This window comes from Oncorhynchus mykiss, chromosome 27 (assembly GCF_013265735.2).
Source record: "Oncorhynchus mykiss isolate Arlee chromosome 27, USDA_OmykA_1.1, whole genome shotgun sequence".
In the NCBI taxonomy this organism is placed as follows: Eukaryota; Metazoa; Chordata; class Actinopteri; order Salmoniformes; family Salmonidae; genus Oncorhynchus; species Oncorhynchus mykiss.
In genome coordinates this window covers 14,815,202-14,842,664 of record NC_048591.1, presented here as the reverse complement: position 1 = coordinate 14,842,664, position 27,463 = coordinate 14,815,202, and the positions used below count along the sequence as shown (strand labels likewise).

Here is a 27,463-nt window from a genome sequence, read left to right as displayed (position 1 = left end):
AGTGTTGTGGAAAAGAGGAACATGTTTCCGACACCCCAGTGTCGCTCTGTGGGAGATAAAACACACTGGTTCTGTGTACAAAAATCCATAATAAACTTCCCATTTGCATTCTAGTTGTGGTACTGGTGCATGTTGTGTTATTGAAACGAGGAAAGTTCACACCCTTGAGCCTGCTACATTGCGTTAATTTTTTTGCAGGCAGTCGTGTTCTTTAAATGTATGTATTTATGTTTTGAGAAGATAACTACATTTTGAAAATAGATTTACTGTTTTGTCTTGTGGACTTGAAAATCAACAGCATTGTTCCAAAAAATCTTGAGCTTTTGGTTAGAATACAGTTGATTTCCTTCTACCCTTAAAATCAGTAACCACTGAATTGGGTGTGATATTTGTATCCATTGATCTTCAAATTGTCCAAGAATTCCTGCCATTGAGTCACTGTTGTAGGCTGGGCAGGGCACAAATGAAGAGAGCAAGAGGAAGAATGAGTTGGAAGGGGGTTTAAAGAGCTACTGTCCAATCAGGTGGGCTTCTTATCTTTTCTGAGCAAAAAAACAGGATGTATTGACAAGTGGAGTGTGATTGAATACTCTTTCTTGATATCAAATCAATATGTACACTTGTCTGGGGGGTTTGTGCCCACAGGTGACGTTGTTGCCGGTGATGTCTGGTGAGGACTTGCCTTACGACAGGCCTACAAGCCCTCAGTCCAGCCTCCCTCAGCCTATTGAGGACAGTCTGAGCACGGATGAAGGGATTGTGCCTTTCTGGTGTAACTCGGGCAGTTGTTGTTGCCATCCTGTACCTGTGCCGCAGGTGTGATGTTCAGATGTACCGATCCTGTGCAGGTGTTGTTACACGTGGTCTGCCACTGCGAGGACGATCAGCTGTCCGTCCTTTCTCTCTGTAGTGCTGTCTTAGTTGTCTCACAGTACGGACATTGCAATTTATTGCCCTGGCCACATCTGCAGTCCTCATGCCTCCTTGCAGCATGCCTAAGTCACGTTCACACAGATTTGTAGGGACCCTGGGCATCTTTCTTTTGGTGTTTTTCAGAGTCAGTAGAAAGGCCTCTTTAGTGTCCTACGTTTTCATAACCGTGACCTTGATTGCCTCCCGTCTGTAAGCTGTTAGTGTCTTAATGACCATTCCACAGGTGCATGTTCATTAATTGTTTATGGTTCATTGAACAAGCATGGGAAACAGTGTTTAAACCCTTTACAATGAAGATTTGTGAAGTTATTTGAATTTTTACTAATTATCTTTGAAAGACAGGGTCCTGAAAAAGGGACATTTCTTTTTTTACTGAGTTTACATGGAAAAAAAAGTCACAGGTAACACTATAAATGTATGTTATCACAAAAAACTCACCCTACCCAAAGACTCTGGGTCTGGGACGAACCCAGACAGCATTTTCAAATCCACTATAATCATATTGGTGGTCAGCTCCTTGTGCACAGCACAGGGTGCCATTTCGGAACAGAGGTGTTTAAGAGATACACGTGTGGAGAAGAAGTCTCCGTAGGTGTTCTGCTACCTCACTAGCCACGTGACGATGCTGGAGGCGTAGCCCAGGTCAGTGGTAGACAGAGGGAGGCACTGAGGTAGGAGTTGATCTCCACTGCCAGGGAGGCTGAGACACACACACACCAGAGAATAGGGCTATCTTATTCATCATTATACAGACTGTAAAGTTCTTCTCTGACCTCCCCAATTAATTTTATGACAGACACTGGAGTTCAAATAGTATTTTTGTTCTTTAAAATACTTTTGCCAGACGTGTGGATGGTTTGCACATTTGGGATTACTCCATTGGCTCCATTGTCCAGGTAAGCTCAATCAAGACAACACAGCACAAAGATCTTGGACCAGGATATGTCTCACCTTCTTGTAATGAGATCGTGTCCAGGTGCTGCAGAAGCTGGGTCCGGGTCTCCATGTCCCCTGCCAGGGTAAAGGTGTAGGCCAGCAGAGCAGTAGTGTAGGTGTTAGACAAATCACTGGTGGAGTTCCTCAGGCAAGACAAGCTGCGGTACACAACAGGATCCTGGAGCACAAAGTAACAGAGCAGCACATTAAGAGACATGTTAGCCTGGTCCCAGATCTGTTTGTAATGGCAAGGTAATACAAACAGATCTGGGACCAGTCTAGACACATTCATGTTGGAGCACTTTTAGTTTTTTAGTTTACAGTAGCATAACTAAGCTGACGATCAGTTTTAACAGCACAGTACCATTCCGATCTGCTTACAGTAACAGCTATTTCTATGCTTATTTCATAGGCTACTTTCTGAGAAAAAATATTTTCTCAGAACTCACTACATTTTAGAATATCTAAAGGACAGTTGACATAAGATGTATACAACAGACTGCATGTTGTAGTGAGAAACAATGGTTATGTGGAGATGCTGCTGTCAATGGTGTGCGTACTGGGTGCGGAGTCAGGTGCAGGAGCGCAGGGAGTTGTGAACAGGCGCACACTTTATTGAGGCAGAAGAAACCAACAGACGGATGCAGTGCCTCCAGCTATTAGGCAAACGTGCAAAACGCGCAAACAGTCACAATAATTATGTTCAAACAAATACACATACCTCGTGACAAAACACGGAATAAATGAACAAATGAAGTCTAGCGCGTCAAAATATGACGTAACACAAAACAATTTCACACAAAGACATGCAGAGGAACAGAGGAATGAATACATGTAGTGTGATTGGGGAATGAAAACCAGGTGTGTAGGGAACAAGACAAAACAAATGGATAAATGAAAAATGGAGCTGCGATGGCTAGAAAGCCGGTGACAAAGACCGCCGAAGGCGCCCTAACAAGGAGAGGAGCCGACATCGGCGGAAGTCATGACAACTACGTACCGACACTGAAATGTTGAGGTCCAGCATTGAAGCAGTGATGTAGGCCGTCAGTGTGACTTCATCTGTCACCCCACCCTACAAAACAATATGTTAAATACTAAAACATGTCCATGAAACTGTGTCTAGCCTGATACAATTCTGTTGAAATCATCATTCCCAACTGAATGGCTGGTCTGAGGAGACGTAAAACAACATCTTCTTCTATCAGTTTATTATCAATATAAATACCTTCATTCTGTGGTTAAAGAGTTTCCCCAATCTGACAAAAAAGCCATGTTTGCTTTTTTGATGTTCCAACCAAGTCTTCGATTCCTCCATTTTTGCCAGGTCAATATAAATGTGCTTTGCCAAAGGATCTCAATACAAAAGTAGTCAGCTTGAGGAAAGGGAAAACTTGATTTGACTGTCCCATCATAATATCCACATAAGGTTATCATAAACATGATTTAGAGCTTGACATTACTTGCAATGAATGCTCATGTTAACATATGACACATCCATGGTCCCCATGCCAGAGACAATGCCATTTGATTGGTTTATACTTCCTTGAAACAGACAGAGTTATGTATTTACCAGTAAGTGAAAAAAACAATACTCAACAACCATTCCCCAAGCCTTGTAGGGAATAGGTAAGGTTTGGTAGGTTACTTTCTGTAGGTAATCCATCACAGTTACTAGTTTCAGTTGCATTTCGCTACACCCGCAATAACATCTGCTAAATATGTGTATGTGGCCAATAACATTTGATTTGATTTGATGTGATCACATCAAAAGCAAACATCATTGACAGAAAAAACTTGAATTGTGTCGTTGTCCTCCGGTGGCTAGCTAGCCAAAATTGGCCCTTTCCTAAATTAGCCATGGCTGGAGATAGAGTTTTTTAATGATCCGTACAGGCCAGTGATTATAATGGTGATTCAGATCCAACCAAAAATTCATACATTGTGCCCCAGGCATGAAAGCAGTGGCAGATTTAGGTATAGGCAACATGGGCAGCCGCCCAGGGCGGTATCATGCCATGGGTGGCACAGGGAGCCCGCAGAAAAGATGTTAGAATTGTGACATTTGCGCAATCGGTTCTCTAGCACTCATTTGCACGTCAAGTCAGTGACATCATGTCACCGTGTGGGACTGTGGGTCAATTAACCTTGTCGGAGTGGGCGCCCTGATTCTAGTTTGTAAGCTAGGCAGGATACTGCTTGGGAAGATGTCCCACTCAGAAGTACGAGATGGGAAGGGGGGCGGGGGTAGGTTGACCTCAGGCCTCCCCAAATAGCGCACCTCTAACTTTGTACAGTACTAATGCAATTAGTAAAATCAGTCACGCTACGAAATGCTACCAAATAAACCACACTTCATTCATAATACTGTGAATATATAGTTTCACGGACATATTGTTACATTTATTTCTGGTTTGCGTGAAATCGTTAAGAATAATGTAAAACCAGTCTGCACACCACCAAGGTGAATTGGTTTCGTCTTGACTCTTGGTTGACAGCGTTGGAGGATGGGTAATGTAGTCTTGACTCTTGGTTGACAGTGTTGGAGGATGGGTAATGTAGTCTTGACTCTTGGTTGACAGTGTTGGAGGATGGGTAATGTAGTCTTGACTCTTGGTTGACAGTGTTGGAGGATGGGTAATGTAGTCTTGACTCTTGGTTGACAGTGTTGGAGGATGGGTAATGTAGTCTTGACTCTTGGTTGACAGCGTTGGAGGATGGGTAATGTAGTCTTGACTCTTGGTTGACAGCGTTGGAGGATGGGTAATGTAGTCTTGACTCTTGGTTGACAGTGTTGGAGGATGGGTAATGTAGTCTTGACTCTTGGTTGACAGTGTTGGAGGATGGGTAATGTAGTCTTGACTCTTGGTTGACAGCGTTGGAGGATGGGTAATGTAGTCTTGACTCTTGGTTGACAGCGTTGGAGGATGGGTAATGTAGTCTTGACTCTTGGTTGACAGTGTTGGAGGATGGGTAATGTAGTCTTGACTCTTGGTTGACAGTGTTGGAGGATGGGTAATGTAGTCTTGACTCTTGGTTGACAGCGTTGGAGGATGGGTAATGTAGTCTTGACTCTTGGTTGACAGTGTTGGAGGATGGGTAATGTAGTCTTGACTCTTGGTTGACAGCGTTGGAGGATGGGTAATGTAGTCTTGACTCTTGGTTGACAGCGTTGGAGGATGGGTAATGTAGTCTTGACTCTTGGTTGACAGCGTTGGAGGATGGGTAATGTAGTCTTGACTCTTGGTTGACAGCGTTGGAGGATGGGTAATGTATTGATGCTCGAGTGCCAAATCAACACAAATATGTTTCTATTTGTTTTTGTTACTTCTTTTTGATATTTATGTGTCTTATTTTTGTATATATTTTCATATTTATATAGTTTTAAATGTTATGATTATTTATTTTTCTTGTTCCAAATGTCTAAATATAAATTACAGTTAATGCAGAATCATGCTTTTTTTGGTGGGGGAGGGGGCGCTGAAGGGATGGGTTCGCCCAGGGAGCCATACAAGCTGGAACCGCCACTGCATGAGAAGATGGAAGTTCGATATGTAGCTAGATGTAGTAGGCTAATGTTAACTAGCTGGCTCACTGTTGACCATGAAAGGAAGTTAGGGTAAGTGAGCAAGCGTTTTAGCCAGGTAGCTTAGGACAACAAAAACTAAGAGTGTGTACTGTATGACAGAGTGATAGACCGTTTCATCAACATGAAAGAGAGGAGGATGGCCTTGGGGTTTCACTACAAGTTGGGTGAGTCAACATTTTTTCTGCTTGCACAAACAAACACACACAAATTAGAACTATGGACAGCCACATCATATTTAGCTTATGTTGATTGGACTAAATGTTTTTTGGTATATTTGATTTGTCACTGTATTAGATTAAGCATAGGTGATTTGATGATGTTGAAATGTTGAAGTTGAATTGGTGTTGGAATAGTGAAGGCAGCTCCTGTTTTCTTTGTGACTTGCAGTAACTCTCTTTGGTTCTAAATCAATAGTTGTTAAAGTGCTAACAAGATAATTATCACAACACATAGGTTGTAATATAGCTTTTCTTCTGGCTTGGCTTTGCTGACTAGTGGTCAGACTCATTCAGGTGGAACAAACTTACATTTCTGCCTTTTTCAATGCTGATTGCTAAATTTCATTGAGAAACACAAAGGTGTCAATATGTTTTTTTCTTCTTCGCAAACATCCTTTCTGAATTTAAAATACAAAAAAATGTGTCACGTTCTGACCTTTATTTCCTTTGTTTTGTATTTATTTAGTATGGTCAGGGCGTGAGTTGGGTGGGCAGTCTATGTTTGTTTTTCTATGTTTTGGGGTATTTCTATGTTTCGGCCTAGTATGGTTCTCAATCAGAGGCAGGTGTCATTAGTTGTCTCTGATTGAGAATCATACTTAGGTAGCCTGGGTTTCACTGTGTGTTTGTGGGTGATTGTTCCTGTCTCTGTGTTTTGCACCAGACAGGGCTGTTTTTGGTTTTCCACGTTTATTGTTTTGTAGTGTTCGTGTTTATCTTTTTTTATTAAACATGAATCAATATAATCACGCTGCGTTTTGGTCCGCCTCTACTTCACCCCAAGAGAACCGTTACAGAATCACCCACCACAACAGGACCAAGCGGCGTGGTAACGGGCAACAGCAACAGCAGCGAAAAGAGGAATGGACATGGGAGGATGAGTTGGATGGTAAAGGACCCTGGGCACAGCCTGGAGAATATCGCCGCCCCAAAGAAGAGCTGGAGGCGGCGAAGGCGGAGAGGCGCTGGTATGAGGAGGCAGCACGGCGGCGTGGATGGAAGCCCGAGAGTCAGACCCAAAAAGTTCTTGGGGGGGGTACACAGGAAGTGTGGTGAAGCCAGGTAGGAGACCTGCGGCAACTTCCTGTGCTTACCGGGGGGCTGGAGAGATCGGCCAGGCACCGTGTTATGCTGTGAAGCGCACGGTGTCCCCAGTGCGGGTGCATAGCCCGGTACGGTACATTCCAGCTCCGCGTATCGGCCGGGCTAGAGTGGGCATCGAGCCAAGTGCCATGAAGCCGGCTCTACGCATCTGGTCTCCAGTGCGTCTCCTTGGGCCGGCTTACATGGCACCAGCCTTGCGCACGGTGTCCCCGGTTCGCCTGCAAAGCCCAGTGCGGGCTATTCCACCTCGCCGCACTGGCAGGGCGACCGGGACCATTCAACCGGCTAAGGTTGGGCAGGCTTGGTGCTCAAGAGCTCCAGTGCGCCTGCACGGTCCGGTCTATCCGTCACCACCTCCACGCACCAGCCCTCCGGTGGCAGCCCCCCGCACCAGGCTGTCTCTCCGGCTCATCCTTACAGAGGCTCCTGTCCAGCACTGCCGGAGCCTTCCTCCTCTCCAGCGCTGTCGGAGTCTCCCGCCTCTCCAGCCCTGCCAGAGCCTTCCTCCTCTCCAGCGCAGCCGGAGTCTCCCGCCTGTTCGGTGCTACCAGAGCTCCCGCCCCTCACTCCAGAGGCGCCAGAGCTACTCAGTCCAGCGTTGCCGGAGCCTCCCCTCTGCCACCCGTCTGCCCAGCGCCGCCTGAGCCACCCGTCTGCCCAGCGCCGCCTCTGCCACCCGTCTGCCCAGCGCCGCCTGAGCCACCCGTCTGCCCAGCGCCGCCTGAGCCACCCGTCTGCCCGGCGCCGCCTGAGCCGCCCGCCTGCCCGGCGCCGCCTGAGCAGCCCGTCTGCCCGGCGCCGCCTGAGCCGCCCGTCTGCCCGGCGCCGCCTGAGCCGCCCGTCTGCCCGGCGCCGCCTGAGCCGCCCGTCTGCCCGGCGCCGCCTGAGCCGCCCGTCTGCCCGGCGCCGCCTGAGCCGCCCGTCTGCCCGGCGCCGCCAGTGCCGCCAGTCTGCCCGGCGCCGCCAGTGCCGCCAGTCTGCCCGGCGCCGCCAGTGCCGCCAGTCTGCCCGGCGCCGCCAGTGCCGCCAGTCTGCCCGGCGCCGCCAGTGCCGCCAGTCTGCCCGGCGCCGCCAGTCTGCCCGGCGCCGCCAGTCTGCCCGGCGCCGCCAGTGCCGCCAGTCTGCCCGGCGCCGCCAGTGCCGCCAGTCTGCCCGGTGCCGCCAGTCTGCCCAGCGCCGCCAGTCTGCCCAGCGCCGCCAGTGCCGCCAGTTTGCCCAGCGCCGCCAGTGCCGCCAGTCTGCCCAGCGCCGCCAGTCTGCCCAGCGCCGCCAGTCTGCCCAGAGCCGCCAGCGCCGCCAGTCTGCCCAGAGCCGCCAGCGCCGCCAGTCTGCCCAGAGCCGCCAGCGCCGCCAGTCTGCCCAGAGCCGCCAGCGCCGCCAGTCTGCCCAGAGCCGCCAGCGCCGCCAGTCTGCCCAGAGCCGCCAGAGCCCCTCAGCCCAGAGCCGCCAGAGCCCCTCAGCCCAGAGCCGCCAGAACCCCTCAGCCCAGAGCCGCCAGAGCCCCTCAGCCCAGAGCCCCTCAGCCCGGAGCTGCCATAGGCTCCTATAGGTTAAGGTTTTTCAGCCGGAGTCCGCACCTTTGGGGGGGGGGGGGGGGGGGGGGGTACTGTCACGTTCTGACCTTTATTTCCTTTGTTTTGTATTTATTTAGTATGGTCAGGGCGTGAGTTGGGTGGGCAGTCTATGTTTGTTTTTCTATGTTTTGGGGTATTTCTATGTTTCGGCCTAGTATGGTTCTCAATCAGAGGCAGGTGTCATTAGTTGTCTCTGATTGAGAATCATACTTAGGTAGCCTGGGTTTCACTGTTTGTGGGTGATTGTTCCTGTCTCTGTGTTTTGCACCAGACAGGGCTGTTTTTGGTTTTCCACGTTTATTGTTTTGTAGTGTTCGTGTTTATCTTTTTTTATTAAACATAAATCAATATAATCACGCTGCGTTTTGGTCCCCCTCTACTTCACCCCAAGAGAACCGTTACAGCATGGTCCTAAAGCACACCGTTGCCTCGTTTTGTATCAAATTACATTGATAAAACACAATTTCAGAATGTGTGGGGGGCCATGTCCCCACAATTCCCAATGGGGGACCAGTAAGGAAAAAAAGTATGTATGTGCTCTACTGTAAGTCGGTCTGGATAAGATCCTCTGCTAAATGTCTAAGATGTAGAAAGATGCGCCTCTGATGCCATCTATAGTGTAGCTCTGTCATTTACATGATAGCAGGGTTGTAGTCACAGTGACAAAACGATTTCAAAGTTTCTTCAATGGAAAACAAAAACTAGTGAGGAACTTGATGGCCTTGTCTCGGATGGCTGGAGTGAGCTGATCTGTGTTCCTCAGGTACTCCAGGATGTAGATATTGGGGGCGAGGAGGGCCATATTCTGCTCTCCACACCCATACGGCATCTGCAACAGTCCATCCAGGTTCTTGAGGGCCCGACCCAGGATGTCACCTACAGGTAAACATGGGACTTCTGTGATACTGTCCTCTTTAGCAAACAGCAGCATTATCACTGGATAAGGGATGCTTTTCTCACCAAAACTCCTGTCTAAACTCACCAAACCTCTAAATAATACAATGGTTTATTTTACCCAGGACTGAGAGAGAAATTCGATCAGATCCATCCACCACATTCTTGGGGAGTTGCAGTTCCACCTCTGTCATAGTTACTCCTGTGGACACACAGATGATAAGATGAATGGAGATAATCAGTTCAATCAAAGTGAACATTTGATGTGTCCTCTCTCCAGTATGTTCACAATCTCATTGTCACACACAGAATGGGACTAGACAGCATCTGCAATAACGGACACATTCAAAACCCCTACACACACGTTGACAGAGTGCAGCACAGGTTACACTACATCCAATATGGTGACAGAGTACACAACTCAGGCTGACATCCATTCTGCTGTTTGAACGGTTGAATGAAGACTGGTGTTTTACCCAGGATAGAGGGTGCCATCGTCCAACTGAAGGTCTTTCGTCCCTTGGCACACAAGCATGATGAGTACTGGACATCCTTCAAGGGTGTGAGAGTGTAGTCTAAGGAGTGAGCTGGAGTCACGAAAACCTGCCAAATAGGAACACTTGTAAGATAACATTGAAAACCCAAGACTGATTCATTGGGTGTAAAAAAATAAATACAAGATAAACACTGACTAGATCAGCTGTAACAAAACAAAAGACGAGTTTAAAAACAACTTAAGAAACAACTCGTGATGCGGCGCCGTACCATGATGCACTTGGACAGGTAGTTAAACACAGTGGCCTTCAGCTCAAAGTTCTCTCCACGAATGATGGAGTAGGGCAGGGTGAGTTCCAGGAAGAAGGGCTGGAAGACAGTGAGCTCCACTGGAGGAGCCAGGCCGAAGCCGCCAGGAGCCAGGCAGAATGCTTCTGAAAGTGCACCCTTGTAGCTGTGTTTGCTAATATGGTCAAAATGTTGGCTTTGGGGTAACTTAGTCAATGGCCATCATACCCTCTACAAATGCTGATTACATTTGGTCAGCTTTATGCATAATATGCATAGTATTTTTGCAATGTGTCATGCATATGTAATCAAGAAGGTGCATTTTTATTGAAAAAGAGCTGACATCATCATGCCCCGCTTATACAAACGTAAAACACAATAGTAATATACTATGCTATTAATACTACTGTATTCACTATAGTATTTTTTACTGACTTCACTGTAGTATTCACTGTAGTGTTTCTGTAGTATACTGAAGTATTTACATTTAACTATAGAATAAATACTGTAGTAAACTCAAACCATAGAATATACTATAGTAATTAATGTAGTGTTTTTGCGGATTGTAGTATACTGTAGTATATACACTGTAGTGTTTTTGCAGACTGTACTATACTAATTTACTGCGGTATATACTATAGTATTTTTGTTGTAGTATCTTTGACATAAAAGTAGAGGCTTTCCCCTTCAGGAAACCTACTGAAGAAATACCGCACAAGCACATTTTCAAGGTAAATCTGGGGTCTGAACGGATAATTCAAAGCCCCAGCTCTTATCCATAACCTGTAAGGAACACAATGTATGGTATATACTTGGCCTGTAGGTTTCTCACTTATGGGTGGCATAAATTGCGACATGGGGGAGGACACAATAAGGAAGAGACTAATTCTCTCCTTGTGACCCCCCTGCGTCACCATGCCCAGAGGAGCGGTGGCCTCCCTAATCAACCCTGATGTAGCGGCTTTCGTCGTCGTATGAGGAAGAGTAGTCGGACCAAAGTGCAGCGTGGTAAGTGTTCATGTTTGTTTATTGAACTGAACACTAATACAAAATAACAAGAGAATAAATGAAACCGAAAGGTGCAAACACTAAACAGAAAATAACTACCCACAAAACTAATGTGGGAAAAAGCTACCTAAGTATGGTTCCCAATCAGAGACAACGATAGACAGCTGTCACTGATTGAGAACCATACCCGGCCAAAACAAAGAAATACAAAACACAAAAAAAGGACAGACTGCCCACCCAAATCACACCCTGACCAAACCAAAATAGAGACATAAAAAGCACTCTACGGTCAGGGCGTGACACCTGACTCTAATGGTCAACTATCTAAGGCGTGGACGGGGAAGGGAACAGGAACAATGGGGATCCCTAAACTATGGGCGAACAATCCATCTATAAAATTCCCAGCCGCGCCTGAATCGACAAACGACTTATGCTGGGAATGCGGGGGAAAACTCAGGAAAAGTGCACAATACACAAACATATGTGCAACAAAGGGCTCTGGTTGAGAATGATGCCGGCTCACCTGGGTTGACTGCTGCCTCAGTACCCAGAGGAACCAACCCGGCACCAACCGGCAGTGTGACCTCTGTGGCCACAGATGGTGCACGAGTTGGAACCCCCTCTGGTCTCCCTACGCACCGCCCCTCCCAGCTCCATGGGTATCGGAGAGGGAGCGCGGGGGGATGGAACCAACAGACCCCGATCTGAACTTCCGAGGGTAGCTAGCAGGTTATCCAGCCGGATGAACAGGTCCACCAGCTAGTCGAACGTGAGGGTGGTGTCTCTACAGGCTAACTCCCGATGGACGCCCTCGCCCAGACTGCAGCGATAATGGTCGATCAGGGCCCTGTCGCTCCATCCCACGCCGGCAACCAGGGTCCGAAACTCCAAGGCGAACTCTAGGGTGCTCCTCATCCCCTGCCTCAAATGGAAGAGGCGCTCACCCGCCACTCTACCCTCGGGCAGGTGGTCGAAGACTGCCCGGAAGGGGTGGGTGAACTCCTCAAACTGGTCCAACGCCGCATCTCCCTCTCTCCACACGCCGTTGGCCCACTCCAGGGCATTCCTGGTGAGGCATGAGACGAGGGCAGACACCCTCTCACGTCCCGAAGGAGCTGGGTGGACGGTTGCCAGGTATAAGTCCAGCTGCAACAGGAACCCCTGGCAGTTCGCAGCCGTCCCATCGTATTCCTGGGGAAGGGAGAGACGAATCCCACTGGGTCCAGGAGAAGGAGAGGCGCGTAGTGGAGACCCCGGTTATGCTTGTGGAGACTCTGGGAGAACTCCCTGTATCTCCCAGCCGTCCATGGCGGTGCCAAGATGGTGGAGCATTGCTGCGTGCTCACGGACGCACTCCTCCACCACCTTACCCGGGGTACCTGCTCCTGCTGACTCCACAAGTTTGGTCCGGAATTCTGTAGGGGGTGCGTACTGGCGGCAGAGAAGTCAGGCGCAGGAGAGCAAAAACTGATTTACAACGGCGCAGTTTAATAAACAAAAACCACCGTAAACAGAACAATAAATAAATGAGTAATCAAAACCCATTACACACCAGCATAACGTGCACAAGCACTACAATAAACAATTCCAGACAAGGACATGTGGGGAACAGAGGGTTAAATACATAACATGTAATGATGGATTTGAAACCAGGTGTGTGAGAAGACAAGACAAAACAAATGGAAAATGAAAGGTGGATCGGCGATGGCTAAAAGACCGGTGACGTCGACCGCCGAACACCGCCCGAACAAGGAGAGGGACCGACTTCGGCAGAAGTCGTGACACAGAGCCTGGACTTGAACCCGAGCGAACATCTCTGGAGATACATGAAAATAGCTGTGCTGCGACTCTCCCTATCCAACCTGACAGAACCTGAGAGGATCTGCAGGGAAGAATGGGAGAGACTCGAGACTGTAAATGCTGCCAAAGGTGCTGAAACAAGGTATTGAGTAAAGGGTCTGAATACTTATATAAATGTTATATTTCAGTTTTTTTTTTATTATAAATTTGCAAAACTGTCTAAAAACCTGTTTTTGCTATCTCGTTATGAGGTATTCTCAGTGGTGGAAAAAGTACCCAACTGTCATACTTGAGTAAAAGTAAAGATATCTTAATAGAAAATGACTCAAGGAAAAGTAAAAGTCACCCAGCAAAATTCTACTTAAGTAAAAGTCTAAAAGTATTTGGTTTAAAATATACTTAAGTTTAAAAAGTGAAAGTATGAATCATTTCAAATTCCATAAATTAAGCAAACCAGATGGCACCATTTTATGAATTTATGGAAAGCAACATGCACACTCCAACATTTAGACATAATGTACAAACAAAGTATGTGTGTTTAGTGAGTCCGCCTGTCACGCCCTGACCTTGGTATTCTTTGTTTTCTTTATTATTTTGGGCAAGTATAACCATCCAGCCAGGACGGGTTGTGTCAGCTTTACACTCCAGACCTCCAGTACGCCTCCACAGCCCAGTACATCCTGTTCCTGCTCCTCACACTCGCCCTGAGGTGCGTGTCCTCAGCCCGGTACCACCAGTGCCGGCACCACGCACCAGGCCTACAGTGCGCCTCGCCAGTCCAGAGCATCCGGCAACAGTACCCAGTCCAGAGCGTCCGGCGACAGTACCCAGTCCAGAGCGTCCGGCGACAGTACCCAGTCCAGAGCGTCCGGCGACAGTACCCAGTCCAGAGTATCCGGCGACAGTACCCAGTCCAAGGTGTCCGGCGACAGTACCCAGTCCAGAGTATCCGGCGACAGTACCCAGTCCAGAGTATCCGGCGACAGTACCCAGTCCAGAGTATCCGGCGACAGTACCCAGTCCAGAGTATCCGGCGACAGTACCCAGTCCAGAGTGTCCGGCGACAGTACCCAGTCCAAGGTGTCCGGCGACAGTACCCAGTCCAGAGTATCCGGCGACAGTACCCAGTCCAGAGTGTCCGGCGACAGTACCCAGTCCAAGGTGTCCGGCGACAGTACCCAGTCCAGAGTGTCCGGCGACAGTACCCAGTCCAGAGTGTCCGGCGACAGTACCCAGTCCAAGGTGTCCGGCGACAGTACCCAGTCCAGAGTGTCCGGCGACAGTGCCCAGTCCAGAGTGTCCGGCGACAATCTACAGACCGGAACCTCCTACGACAGGCCGCAGACCGGAACCTCCTACGACGGGCCGCAGACCGGAACCTCCTACGACGGGCCGCAGACCGGAACCTCCTACGACGGGCCGCAGACCGGAACCTCCTACGACGGGCCGCAGACCAGAACCTCCTACGACGGGTCACAGCCCGGAGCCTCCTACGACGGGTCACAGTCCGGAACCTACCACGACAGGTCACAGTCCGGATCCGCCAGAGTCTCCCTCCAATCCAGAGGCGCCACTCACTCCAGACTCGACCATCAGTCCGTGGCGTCCTCTAGTCCGTGGTCGGCGGTGAGGGTTCCCGCTCCAGAGACATTAAGTAAGTGTGACAAGTCAGAGTGGAGCGGGGTCCACGTCCCGAGCCAGAACCGCCACCTCAGAGTTATGCCCACCCAGACCCTCCCATATTGGCTTAGGTGTGCGGCCGGGAGTCCGCACCTTTGGGGGGGGGGGGGGGGGGGGGGGGTACTGTCACGCCCTGACCTTAGTATTCTTTGTTTTCTTTATTATTTTGGTTAGGTCAGGGTATGACATGGGTGATGTATGTGTTTTTACTGTCTAGGTGTTTTGTATGTCTATGGTTGCCTAGATTGGTTCTCAATCAGAGGCAGCTGTTTATCGTTGTCTCTGATTGGGAACCATATTTAGGCAGCCATATTCTTTGGGTAATTCGTGGGTTATTGTCTATGTCTAGTTGCCTGTGTCTGTACATTTATATTATAGGTTCACGTTCGTTTTGTTATTTTGTATAGTTTGTTTAGTGTCCGTCTTTATTAAAATATAACATGTATTCATATCAGGCTGTGCCTTGGTCTCCTCCGTACAACGAACGTGATACCACCTGAACAGAGGTAATACGGATGACCAGGGATGTTCAGTGAATAAGTGTGTGAATTTAACTATTTCCCTGTCCTGCTAAGCATTGAAAATGTAACGAGTACTTTTGGGTCTTATGGAAAATGTATGGAGTAAAAAGTACAGTATTTTCTTAAGGAATGCAGTAAAGTAAAACTAGTCAAATATATAAAGAGTAAAGGAAAGTACAGATGCCCCAAAAAACGACTTAAGTAGTACTTTAAAGTATTTTTACTTAAGTACTTTACACCACTGGGTATTGTGTGCAGATATAGGAGGGAAAAATACTATTTAATCAATTTTAGAATAAGGCTGTAATGTAACAAAATGTGGAAAAAGTCAAGGGGTCTGATTACTTTCCTGATGCGCTGCGCATTCCAATATTCAATATACTTGTATTTTCTCCAAAAGAAAGATCCAGATACTTACTTTGAAATTTAGTGAAAGTAATGTAAATACTGAAAAGAGTATTTGCATCTAGATCAGCTTGAGCGTAATCGGACCGTGACATTTGTTGGAGTTCCACATTGTAATGTAACTACAGTGCATTACAAAACAGCGATGGTGTTGACTCACGTTGCACACACTTCCACTTTATACTCCTCTTGAACAATGCTGATCTCATCGGTGAGGTTCATTTTGATCTCAAACTTTGGCAAAACTAGATATAAGAGAACAGCAGTTAACTCATGAATGTTCCAGGATTGTGATTAATTGATTCAACTGCCAGATCCATAATATAGCCTAGCATGGAAGGTCAAAGAAAGAAGCTCAAACTGAAATACTTTTCTACCTTGAAGTGATATTTTGTTTTCACCAATCCACACTACAATAGCATAGGATCCTACGGGTGCTTCAGAGTTCAGGGGGTAAGAAAGCTGCAGAATGTTGCCATTGGATGTAGTATTGACCCACTGTCCAATCCTGTTCTGATGAACATCCTGTTGGTTCATAGAACAAGGGACATGTTTAGCAGGGTGCAACATTGTGGAACATTCACATACAAATGATGTTATGTAGGCCAAACATGCCTGTCTGACATGAAGAGTAAAGAGTCACATCAGCTCTATTCATGACATTTCTATCTGCAACATTCTGAAGTTTGCTTGCTGAACGTGGCCCAGATGTGATCACATAAAGCTGATAGGGAGTCTTCTGGTAACTGCCATGTAGAAATGAATGATGACCTACAGTACCTAGCTGGTGGAGTCATTGTCTTATAATGTACTAGTATTTACAGTGAGTCATCATACATTGATAGACTAATATGGGTCTTACCTGCAGTTCCACAATGTTGTACTGTGAAAGGCAAGACAAATACTGGTTAATGTTTTATGAACTCTCAAATTCCCCCAAAATTAAAAGAGGAGCAAAGCTGTCAGCAACTATAGGAACTAGGCAGATGCTTGGCTTTGTTTCTTCAATTAAACATAACATGTCGCTTTTGCAATAGATTAATTCAATCTCAGGAAAAAAAATCCTCTACATTCCAATCTGACCTATATGAGTGGAAAACACTGTGACTTGTGGTGAATGTTTGAGGACCTTGAAATCCACCCACGCAGACATGTACAGTATGTTTGCTCTGAGTGATGTGTCTCAAATGTTTGTGTAGCCTTATCATACACAGGCTACACAAACAGGCTAACTTTGCCCAATAGTTGTTCAAAACATTTCCCATTTCCAAAGCCTTCTTGTTCATGAAGTACAAATGAGATGTTTATGACATGTGTTAGCTAGTTTAAAATACGATTTTACCGTATATTGTACATAATAATCCTTGTCCTTGTCTATGGGGCAGGAGCCCATCTCCTGTTTCTGTAGCTTGAGGCAGCCTGGACAGGACGCTAGTCTATCGCAGGGCATTAATCCCAACCCGTCACACAGTATTATGATGTTGTGATCCTTGTGATTCCTCTGTATCTGTCTTTTCGTTTGAAATAGTGGAGAAACCGTTCTAAAGGAAGACTAAATAAGTCATTGTTTTCGATATTCAATGTTTCACATTTTCAACACTCACCAGCTGATTGACAGGGCTAAAACTGGTATCCAAGGTGAGGTGACTCTAAACTGCATTGTGAAAAGACAAAGACAAGCACTCAATGAGAGCTTTAGAAGCATAATTTTGAAGGATTTCCAGATACCAGGTATTGTTCAACTGGGATTTCTGGAAAAGCAGGGATTTTAGGGAAAGTTAACAGAATTTTGGAGGACAAACTTTTGATAGCTACTCTGGATAATATTTTACACTGTTGGTACTAAGGCCCCAATTCAATCAATTGCAGATCAATAAAAACTGCAATGCAAGTTTACTGAAAATATTTACAGTATCAATAGCCAATGATAATGTCCAGGAGAGGAACACCTTACAACATGTTGGTTCAAACTCCAGTGTACATATCCTCAGTGAACCCACGGTGGATTTTATCTTTATGATGGTGCTGTTGCAGGTGTCTCTTAGGAGCAACATGTGATGAAAGAGAAAACCATCATAGAAACATGATACCACCTAATTGTCCTGTTTCTTAGCAAGCAGACTAATTGTGTACTGGCTCTGTGTAAAATTACCTGTGTGCCCTGGGTTGTAGATTGGTTTATCTGTTTGGATGAATGTCATCAGACTGTAGGGTTTAATCATGACCTTTCTCTCCTCTGTCGATAGAAACGTTTCACCTCAAACCTTCACCTTAAAGTTTTGCACTTCATCTCTCTCCACACGAGGGGCTTATCAGCAAGACGATGAAGCAATAACACATGGTCCTGTGCGGCTCAGTTGGTAAGAACTAAAATTAAGAGATGCATCACAAAGCAGAGAAAGTACACTCTTATTGAATGGTTCTGGATGTCGACCAGTGTTGGGCTGACCTGAAACTGGAAGCAGCGGTGAAACTCTTGATCAGAACTCTCCTGGAGAAGTATTTTGATCTGCTCGTTGGCGATCAGAGATATGGTCATTACCAGGGTCTCGTTGGGCTGCAGAAGGCTGGCACAAAGTTTGACCTCGGAGTCTGCACGGATCACTGCAGAAATGGCTACCATGTAAACCCTACAGAGAACATATACACACACACACCAACAAACACACAGGAAACAGGATTTGAACGTTTAGTCCATAATGTTGCTTGAGTGGGTTGCCTTACGGGGAAATAAAAACACATGAAATTCACGTGATAAAATAAATATATGTTTTAATTTAAAAGGCACAATTGGCATTAATTCAATTTAACAGTCGTTGTCACCTGGAGGATTTGTGTTGTTCCACTTTGTCCAGAGACTTCCCCAAGAACGTATTTAGGACATTCATTGAACGTTGTGTCATTGTCCCCTGGAGGGTTTAGTATAGTTATGGTGAAAATACAGTAAATCTACAAGTTTCTCTATTTTTACAGTGAAATGAAGGTGCTAATGTTAAAGAAAAGTATGCTGCTGTACGCTGATTACTTGGGACTCAACCTGCCTTGTGATTTTAACTCACAACCTCTTGGTTGCTAGCTACCTAAAGTTCCTGCTGCGCAACCAGGTCAGAAGACATAACTGTCGTTGGCTGTACACATTGCCAAGCATTTATTTTTGCACTTTGCCTAAAGTATACACAACAACTTGAAGGTGTAATTTCAATAAAATGACAGTATGCTACTCTATTTGGATTTAAATGAATGTAAAGAATCTTGTCTCATTTCGTACTGTGACCAGACATGGGACTCAGCCTTAACTGTGATTTGAACTTATAACATTTTGGTTGCTAGTAACCTACATGTCCTGCTACACCACCAGGTCTTTGACAATAAAACATAAAAACTACCGGTCAAAAGTTTTAGAACACCTACTCATTCAAGGGTTTTTATTTATTTTACTATTTTCTACATTGTAGAATAATAGTGAAGACATCAAAACTATGAAATGACACATATGGAATCATGTAGCAACCAAAAAAGTGTTAAACAAATATTTTCTATTTGAGATTCTTCAAATAGCCACCCTTTGCCTAATGGCAGCTTTGCACACTCTTGGCATTCTCTCAACCAGCTTCACCTGGAATGCTTCCCAACAGACTTGAAGGAGTTCTCACATATGCTGAGCACTTGTTGGCTGCTTCTCCTCACTCTGCGGTCCGACTCATCCCAAACTGTCTCAATTGGGTTGATATCGGGTGATTGTGGAGGCCAGGTCATCTGATACAGTACTCCAGCACTCTCCTTCTTAGTAAAATAGCCCTTACGCAGCCTGGAGGTGGGTTGGGTCATTGTCCTGTTGAAAAACCAATTATAGTCACACTAAACCCAAACAGATGGAATGGTCTATTGCTGCAGAATGCTGTCGTAGCCATGCTGGTTAAGTGTGTCTTGAATTCAAAATAAATCACAGACAGTGTCACCAGCAAAGCACCCCCACACCATAACACCTCCTCCTCCATGCTTTACGGTGGGAACTACACATGCGGAGATCATCCATTCACCCACAAAGTCACGGCTGGTTGGAACCAAAAATATCCAATTAGGACTCCTGACCGAAGAACAGATATCCACTGGTCTAATGTCCATTGCTCGTGTTTCTTGGCCCAAGTCTCTTTTTCTTATTGGTGTCATTTAGTAGCGGTTTCTTTGCAGCAATTTGACCATGAATGCCTGATTCACACAGTCTCCTCTGAACAGTTCATGTTGAGATGTGTCTGTTAATTGAACTCTGTGAAGCATTTATTTGGGCTGCAATTTCTGAGGCTGGTAACTAATGAACTTATCCTATGCAGCAGAGGAAACTCTGGGTCTTCCATTCCTGTTGTGGTCCTCATGAGAGCCAGTTTCATCATATCTATTGATGGTTTTTGCAACTGCACTTTAAGAAACGTTCAAAGTTCTTGAAATAATATGGACTTGGTCTTTAACCAAATAGGCTATCTTCTGTAGAACCCACCCCGTACCAAATTCACTTTAACAAGGCACACTGTTACACCCTGATCTGTTTCACCTGTCTTTGTGCTTGTCTCCACCCCCCTCCAGGTGTCTCCCATCTCCCCTCATTATCCCTTGTGTATTTATACCTGTGGTCTCTGTTTATCTGTTGCCAGTTTGTTTTGTTCGTCAAACCTACCAGCGGTTTTAGCCTTGTGTCTGTCTTTTCTATAGTTCCCGTTTTCACGTTTTTGACCATTCTGCCTGCCCTGACCCTGCCTGCCGTCCTGAACCTTGCCCCACCACACTGGATTATTGACCTCTGCTTAACATGACCCAGAGACTGCCTGCTGTTCTGTACCGTTTGGACTCTGATCTGGATTACTGACCTCTGCCTGCCCCTGACCTGTCATTTTGTCTGCCTTTATGAAGCTGGTTGAGAGAATGGAAAGAGTGTGCAAGGCTGTCACGAGGCAAAGGGTGGCCATTTGAGGAATCTCAAATATAAAATATATTTTAATTTGTTTAACACTTTTTTGGCTACCTCATGATTCCATGTGTTATATCGTAGTTTTGATGTCTTCACAACTATTGTACAATATAGAAAATAGTAAAAATAATGAAAAACCCTTGAATGAGTAGGTGTTCTACAACTTTTGACCGGTAGTGTATAGTCACAGACTTGTTGACAAGAATGCAATTCTGCACTTTGCTAAAAGCTGTCCAGAATCAAGTAATTGTCCAATTATCACCACCAATGTAGAACTAGCAGTGTGCAAGGACATACAATATACATAAATGCTTTGCAGATTTGAACTTGGTCAGGGTACAGTCAGGCTTGGCTCCAGGACGACATGCAGTGGTGTAGAGGTGCCTGAAGAAGTGGGTATACTCTAATATGGCCCTCCCGGCAAAGGAAGGGGCCCTATGGGAAAAATGGTTTTCCTATAGTTTTTTTGAGGTTTCAGGTTATCACTCTCAAATCACACTTTATATATAGAAAAACGACCACAATTGTATGTTCTCAGTCCACAACAATGCTTTACCCACATCAGAAAACAATTTTTTAAGTCTGGAAAAAAAACATTTTAACACATTTTTAGAGGATGTAGTTTAATTCAATTGCCACCCAGTAAAATACCTGGTTAGCAGTATTTCTGTACTGTACAATGTCCTACGTGTGACGGCAGAGTTTGCAAAACAAATGCCCTCCTGATTGACAGAAATCATCATGATATCATTCTGCCAGGTAGGCTTACTTTGCAGTCAGCATTTTCATTGGGAAGTTTAGAAATGTTTCTTCAAACAGCACCACTGGCTTATCAAAAATTCTTACAGGCTTCATAGTTTAAACTTCCAGGTGCACAATATTTTCTGTGGGGGAGTTTCAGAAAAGCAAACTAAATCAAACGAAGTCCATATTCTATAGTCATAGCTGATGTGAAATGTCATTATCACCACAAGGGGAGGGTGCTATAGATTTGTTGTATTCATTGTTAAACAAAATATCTTACTCTGAACAATTGTATTAGTATGAAATAATCTTATTGTTAATTTTTTTCGAGCATACCATACAGCTCAATATTTCTATAAATTATTTTATAGTATTTTTTTGCTCACCAATAATTTTGGACCCAACTGTATATTATGAACAAACAAAAAAAAACAGGCATTGCATGCAATCTATTGAGATGTAATCAGGTTATAGTGCATGCCAATGCCATGCACAATGTACTGTATGCATATTAATGTTGCATCAAGAGAATCAGCCAATCACACCACTGAAAATCACTGTTATTGACACAAATTAGTCAAACATTCACAACGCTTTTACTTCAATCATTTTCTAGACCAGTTCCTCTGCTTGTCCTCTACACAGTGCAGTAGGGAAGTCTTGCCAGTAGGAATACTGGGACATAGGCTGACTTTTTGTTTTTTTATTTCTCTCCTTGAGTCATGGTTCCTTCTGGGCTTCAGGTTTGGAGATGGATACTCTTTGCCTGCTTTCACTGGCTTTGTGTCTGTCAAGCGACTCCAAGGCCGTAAGTAAATCTGCACAGTCAGTTAGAATTGAGTAATCAGATGTGGCGTCTCATCCTGGTGTAACATTCTCTCTGTGAGAGACTAAATTTAGAACTGCTTTTTATCTATCCTTTCAACATATATTTTGTTCTGTGTATTTCAGCTACACCTACACGTTAAAATCCTGTTGCTGCAGGATTATTTTGACATTACTGGTCAAATTAAGATCCTAGTTTCTTGTTTAGAGGTGCCCTCTCATTTTGTATTGATTTTCCTGTCTGTTTGTTGGTTTGTGTGTGTGTGTGTGTGTGTGCGTGTGTGTGTGTGTGTGTTCTCTGTAGGGTTTACATGGTAGCCATTCCTGCAGTAATCCAGGCAGGCTCAGAGGCCAAGCTTTGTGCCAGCCTTCTGCAGCCCAACGAGACCCTGGTAATGACCATATCTCTGATCGCCAACGAGCAGATCAAAATACTTCTCCAGGAGAGTTCTGATCAAGAGTTTCACCGCTGCTTCCAGTTTCAGGTCAGCCCAACACTGGTCGACATCCAGAACCATTCAATAAGAGTGTACTTTCTCTGCTTTCTGATGCATCTCTTAATTTTCTATGTAATACCAGGTTATTTCATGGGAAATATCAATGTGGTGGCTTACAATAATTTTTCTGGGATTCCGGCTGAAATTCTACATAAAGAAGATGACATCAGCTACTAAAGTAAAATCACTTTTAAAACACACTGATGAAAGAAAACGTGATTAGATCGGCACAACCTTGACGTTGTTAGCAGCACTTTCTTACCAACTGAGCCTCACAGGATCATATGTTTTTTGCACATTGTCTCCCTTTCAGGCCCCTCATGTGGAGAGTGACGAAGTGCAACATTTTAAGGTGAAGGTTCAAGGTGAAACGTTTCAATCGACAGAGGAGAGAATGGTCATGATTAAACCCTACAAACCGATGACATTTGTCCAAACAGATAAACCAATCTACAACCCGGGACACACAGGTAATTTTACACAGAGCCAGTACTCAATTAGTCTGCTTGCTAAGAAACAGGACAATTAGGTGGTATCATGTTTCTATGATGGTTTTCTCTTTCATCACATGTTGCTCCTAAGAGACACCTGCAACAGCACCATCATAAAGATAAAATCCACCGTGGGTTCACTGAGGATATGAACACTGGAGTTTGAACCAACATGTTGTAAGGTGTTCCTCTCCTGGACATTATCATTTGATTACATTTAGCTCATTCATCCCCCATCCTCTCCCATGTAACTATTCCCCAGGTCATTGCTGTAAATAAGAATCTGTTCTCAGTCAACTTACCTGGTAAAATGAGAGAAAAAAAGACGCATATCGCAGTGCAGTTTTCATTTATCTGCGGTTGATCGACCTTAGTACCAACAGTGTAAAATGTTATCCAGAGTAGATGTCAAAAGTTTGTCTTGCAAAATTCTGGTAACTCTCCTGAAAATCCCTGGTTTTCCATAAATCCTGGTTGAACAATTCCTGGAATCTGGGAATCCTTCGACAGGTATTTCTGGAAAACATGGGAAAGTTAGCAAAAGTACGCTTCAAAGATTCTCATTGAGTGCTTGTCTTTGTCTTGTCTTTGTCTTTTTACAGTGCAGTTTAGAGTCATCACCTTGGATACCAGTTTTAGCCCTGTCAATCAGCTGGTGAGTGTTGAAAATGTGAAACATTAAATATTGAAAACAATGACCAATCTCCACCCTTTCAAACAAGAAGACAGATACAAAAGAAGGATCACAATGTCACATTACTTTCTGATAGACTTAGCAATCAGGTATTTTTTAAAAAAAATTTTTAACCCTTATTTAACTAGGCAAGTCAGTTAAGAACAAATTCTTATTTTCAATGACGGCCTAGGAACAGTGGGTTAACTGCCTGTTCAGGGGCAGAAAAACAGATTTGTACCTTGTCAGCTCGGGGATTTGAACTGCAACCTTCCAGTTGCTGGTCCAACACTCTAACCACTAACACTCTAACACTATGTATGATATTGTCCTACCAACTCAACTCTGCGATCCTGGTTAGAGTGAGAATGGAAGGTTGGGGGGGGTTGAGACATACCAAAGACTCTAAAAATTGGACCCGATGCCTCTCTGCTTAGCACTCAATATTAAGGAGATGGATTGGGGGTAAGGTCCAGCAATAGATTAGTATCCTGTCCAGGCTACTTCACACTACAGAAAGAGAACAGAGGCACCTGCCCTATAGGACGAGGATTATTATGTACAATATACTGTATTTATACTATATTTTCATTGAGCAATCAACTAGCCACGGCATGTCATACATATCTTGTTAGCACTCCATAAACAATAGGACTTAGGAAATGGGAAATATTTTGAACAACTATTGGGCAAAATCCCAAATCCAACTCTTTAACCAATGTTATCTGTTTGATAAGGCTACACAAACAGTTGAGACACATAGCACTCAGGGCAAACATACGGTACATGTCTGCAGAGGTTCTCTAAGTAAACCTGCGTGGGTGGATTTCAAGGTCCTCAAACATTCACGGCAAGACATGGTGTTTTCCACTCAAAGGAATGCGTAGGAGTTTTTTTCCGTTGGAGTCCCAATGCAAAAGCAACATGTTATGTTTAATTGAAGAGACAAAGCCAAGCATCTGCCTAGTTCCTATAGTTGCTGACAGCTTTGCTCCTCTTTTAATTTTGGGGGAATTTGAGAGTTCATAAAACATTAACCAGTCTTTTGTCTTGCCTTTCACAGTACAACATTGTGGAACTGCAGGTAAGACCCATATTAGTCTATCAATGTATGATGACTCACTGTAAATACTAGTGCATTATAAGACAATGACTCCACCAGCTAGGTACTGTAGGTCATCATTCATTTCTACATGGCAGTTACCAGAAGACTCCCTATCAGCTTTATGTGATCACATAAATCTGGGCCACCTTCTGGGCCACCTTCAGCAAGCAAACTTCAGAACGTTGCGGATAGAAATGTCATGAATAGAGCTGATGTGACTCTTTACTCTTCATGTCAGACAGGCATGTTTGGCCTACATAACATAATTTGTATGTGAATGTTCCACAATTTTGCACCCTGCTAAACATGTCCCTTGTTCTATGAACCAACAGGATGTTCATCAGAACAGAATTGGACAGTGGGTCAATACTACATCCAGTGGCAACATTCTGCAGCTTTCTTACCCCCTGAACTCTGAAGCACCCGTAGGATCCTATGCTATTGTAGTGTGGATTGGTGAAAACAAAATATACCATAACTTCAAGGTAGAAAAGTATGGTAAGTAGAGCTTCTTTCTTTTACCTTTCATGCTAGGAAATATTATGGATCTGGAAGTTGAATCAATGAATCACATTTCTGGAACATTCATGAGTTGCCTGCGGTTCTCTCATCTCTAGTTTTGCCAAAGTTTGAGATCAAAATGAACCTCCCCGATGAGATCAGCGTTGTTCAAGAGGAGTATAAAGTAGAAGTGTGTGCAACGTGAGTCAACAGTATCACTGTTTTGTAATGCACTGTAGCTGTGCAAACGTCACTGTCTAATTAATCGCATTTCGCTAATGCAGACCTTGATTCAAATTCAAATACTTGAATACTTCATGCATTTCAACCCAGGTCTGTTTGGTCCTGGGGGTATTTCAAATAGTGTATTTAGAAACAAGTATTTGAAAATAATCTAGGAAATAGAAGTTCTTGATTGGGAAAAATAATTTCATAAATCCTGGCATTTACACGAACAGCCGGGCTTATATTCATAAAGCCTCTCAGAGTGGGATTGCTGACCTACGATCAGGTCTCTCCTGACCTTGTTCATTCTGATACAGAAGTTTACACTGATCCTAGATCAGCACTCATACACTGAGTTGGCAGTTGACTTTATGAGTACGGGTCCAGATGCATTGGCAATGTTGAAAACACTTGACTTCAAGAAAGCCTGCAGGTATAATGCATTGTAACTCGTAAGGATGCATGTATGAGCCTTTGTAATGTCTCATATAAGGTTTATAATATACTACGTCTCTCTAAGTAGGAAATGTATGATGTTTTATGTTTTTTATGTGTTTTATTCTGAAATAAAATCAGATACACTTATGGGCAACCTGTACCTGGTAAAGCAGAGGTAGAGTTGTGCCGACCCTTAGGGCACAATATATTGATACCAATAAGAATTGATGAGAAAAATCCAGAAGGAGTTCCTGATTATACACCCCCCTGCCATAAAGAGTCAATAGAGGTCTGTATGCTTTCCTGAAGAAACGATATACTTGTTTTTACCATCATATTACATTTGAAAATGATCTGGTTACATTTATTTAAATCATTTCTTAATGTGTGTGGTTTTGCTTGCTTTTCCCAGATGGACCAAACTGGCTGTGCTTCTCATGTCTTCAACATGTCAATTTTCACAAAGGATGCTGGCCAGAAAATGCTCATAGACAGGCTGAGTTTTAATGCAAAAGTAGAGGAGGAGGGGACAGGCAAGTCATTTATCTTTACAATTTGGAGACGGTAGAAGTGATGACAACATTTGCCTGAAGTCAAATGAAAACTGTTTTCTTTTCTTGAGAGTGAATTACATAATGTCAAGATTGCATGTTTAATTAGATTATGAAGATTGGCAAGACCTGTGTATTTGACCTTTGGTGCTACATCCTCATATTATGCTGTTTTTATTCATGTCTTCGTTTGTAATCATGTTTTTACTATGTTGAATAAGCTGCACTGGAATTCAGCTCCTGCATTGTGAACTGCCATTGTGCATCATGGTGGCGTGTGTCGTTGTGAAATAAACCATCCTATTTTCATTTGTTTTCCTTTGACAGGTATTACACAGTCAAAGGAAAAACACATTGCTCTCTCCTATGTGATTGGAAAACTCACATTTGTCGACACACCCAAAATCTATGAGCGTGGATCAACTATCGAGGGCAAAGTGCGTCCAAATACAGTGATATTGTTTCTTAGACTTAGTTGAATTGTAGATGCCATTTGTCTTTGACATTCCTGTTTACTTAACTACCAATGGTCGGTAACAGTGACACACATCACCACTTACAACTCCCCCCCCCCCTTTTCCCTCAGATTAACGTTGTTCACTTCAACAACACACCTATCGCAGACATGTTAGTCTACCTTTTGGAGGAGAAAGCCTGGTCCTCACATCTTCTACAGAACCTAACCACGGACAGTCATGGTACTGCCAGTTTCTCCGTCAACACAACCAGTATGGCCAACGAGAATTTTAACCTCATAGTAAGTATGAGGTTTTGAAAGTCCGTCTAGGTTTAGAAAGACTCAGACTCTGAAGACTTTATGCTCAACCCCAAATCTCGCACTTGTCATGCTCTTGTGGAGATCTTCGAAAATTCCATTGGTATAATAAGCAATATGGTGAAACCTCCACCTAGCCTATCGGAATGCAGGGTGGAAATGTTAGTTACCATATATACAACTGTGAAATCCTCTCAGATCTCCACAAGTATATTGTACATGGTCTAAGG

At 44.5% G+C, this 27,463-nt stretch overlaps 2 protein-coding genes across 3 annotated transcripts in view; one reads left to right on the top strand and one right to left on the bottom strand.

Annotated features, from left to right (window-relative positions):
- Positions 1-1,541: 1,541 nt before the first annotated feature.
- Positions 1,542-15,595, bottom strand: LOC110507180 (alpha-2-macroglobulin-like protein 1). Its single transcript, XM_036964630.1, has 7 exons — positions 15,459-15,595; positions 9,725-9,851; positions 9,370-9,450; positions 9,031-9,230; positions 2,870-2,944; positions 1,885-2,047; positions 1,542-1,633 (listed from the first exon to the last, which is right to left on the bottom strand). The coding sequence occupies exons 1-7, from the start codon at positions 15,504-15,506 to the stop codon at positions 1,542-1,544; spliced, it is 786 nt and encodes a 261-aa protein (XP_036820525.1). The 5' UTR covers positions 15,507-15,595.
- Positions 15,596-21,753: 6,158 nt separating this feature from the next.
- LOC110507159 (alpha-2-macroglobulin) overlaps positions 21,754-27,463 on the top strand; it is a 32,785-nt gene continuing 27,075 nt past the window's right edge. For both annotated transcript variants that reach the window (XM_021587033.2, XM_021587032.2), the window contains exons 1-11: positions 21,754-21,960; positions 22,282-22,462; positions 22,788-22,944; positions 23,568-23,620; positions 24,702-24,722; positions 25,076-25,241; positions 25,361-25,445; positions 26,046-26,196; positions 26,320-26,440; positions 26,786-26,895; positions 27,045-27,215. In XM_021587033.2, coding sequence (XP_021442708.2) covers positions 21,875-21,960; positions 22,282-22,462; positions 22,788-22,944; positions 23,568-23,620; positions 24,702-24,722; positions 25,076-25,241; positions 25,361-25,445; positions 26,046-26,196; positions 26,320-26,440; positions 26,786-26,895; positions 27,045-27,215 — 1,302 coding nt within the window. In that variant the 5' untranslated portion in view covers positions 21,754-21,874. The remainder of the gene's footprint in view (positions 21,961-22,281; positions 22,463-22,787; positions 22,945-23,567; positions 23,621-24,701; positions 24,723-25,075; positions 25,242-25,360; positions 25,446-26,045; positions 26,197-26,319; positions 26,441-26,785; positions 26,896-27,044; positions 27,216-27,463) is intronic.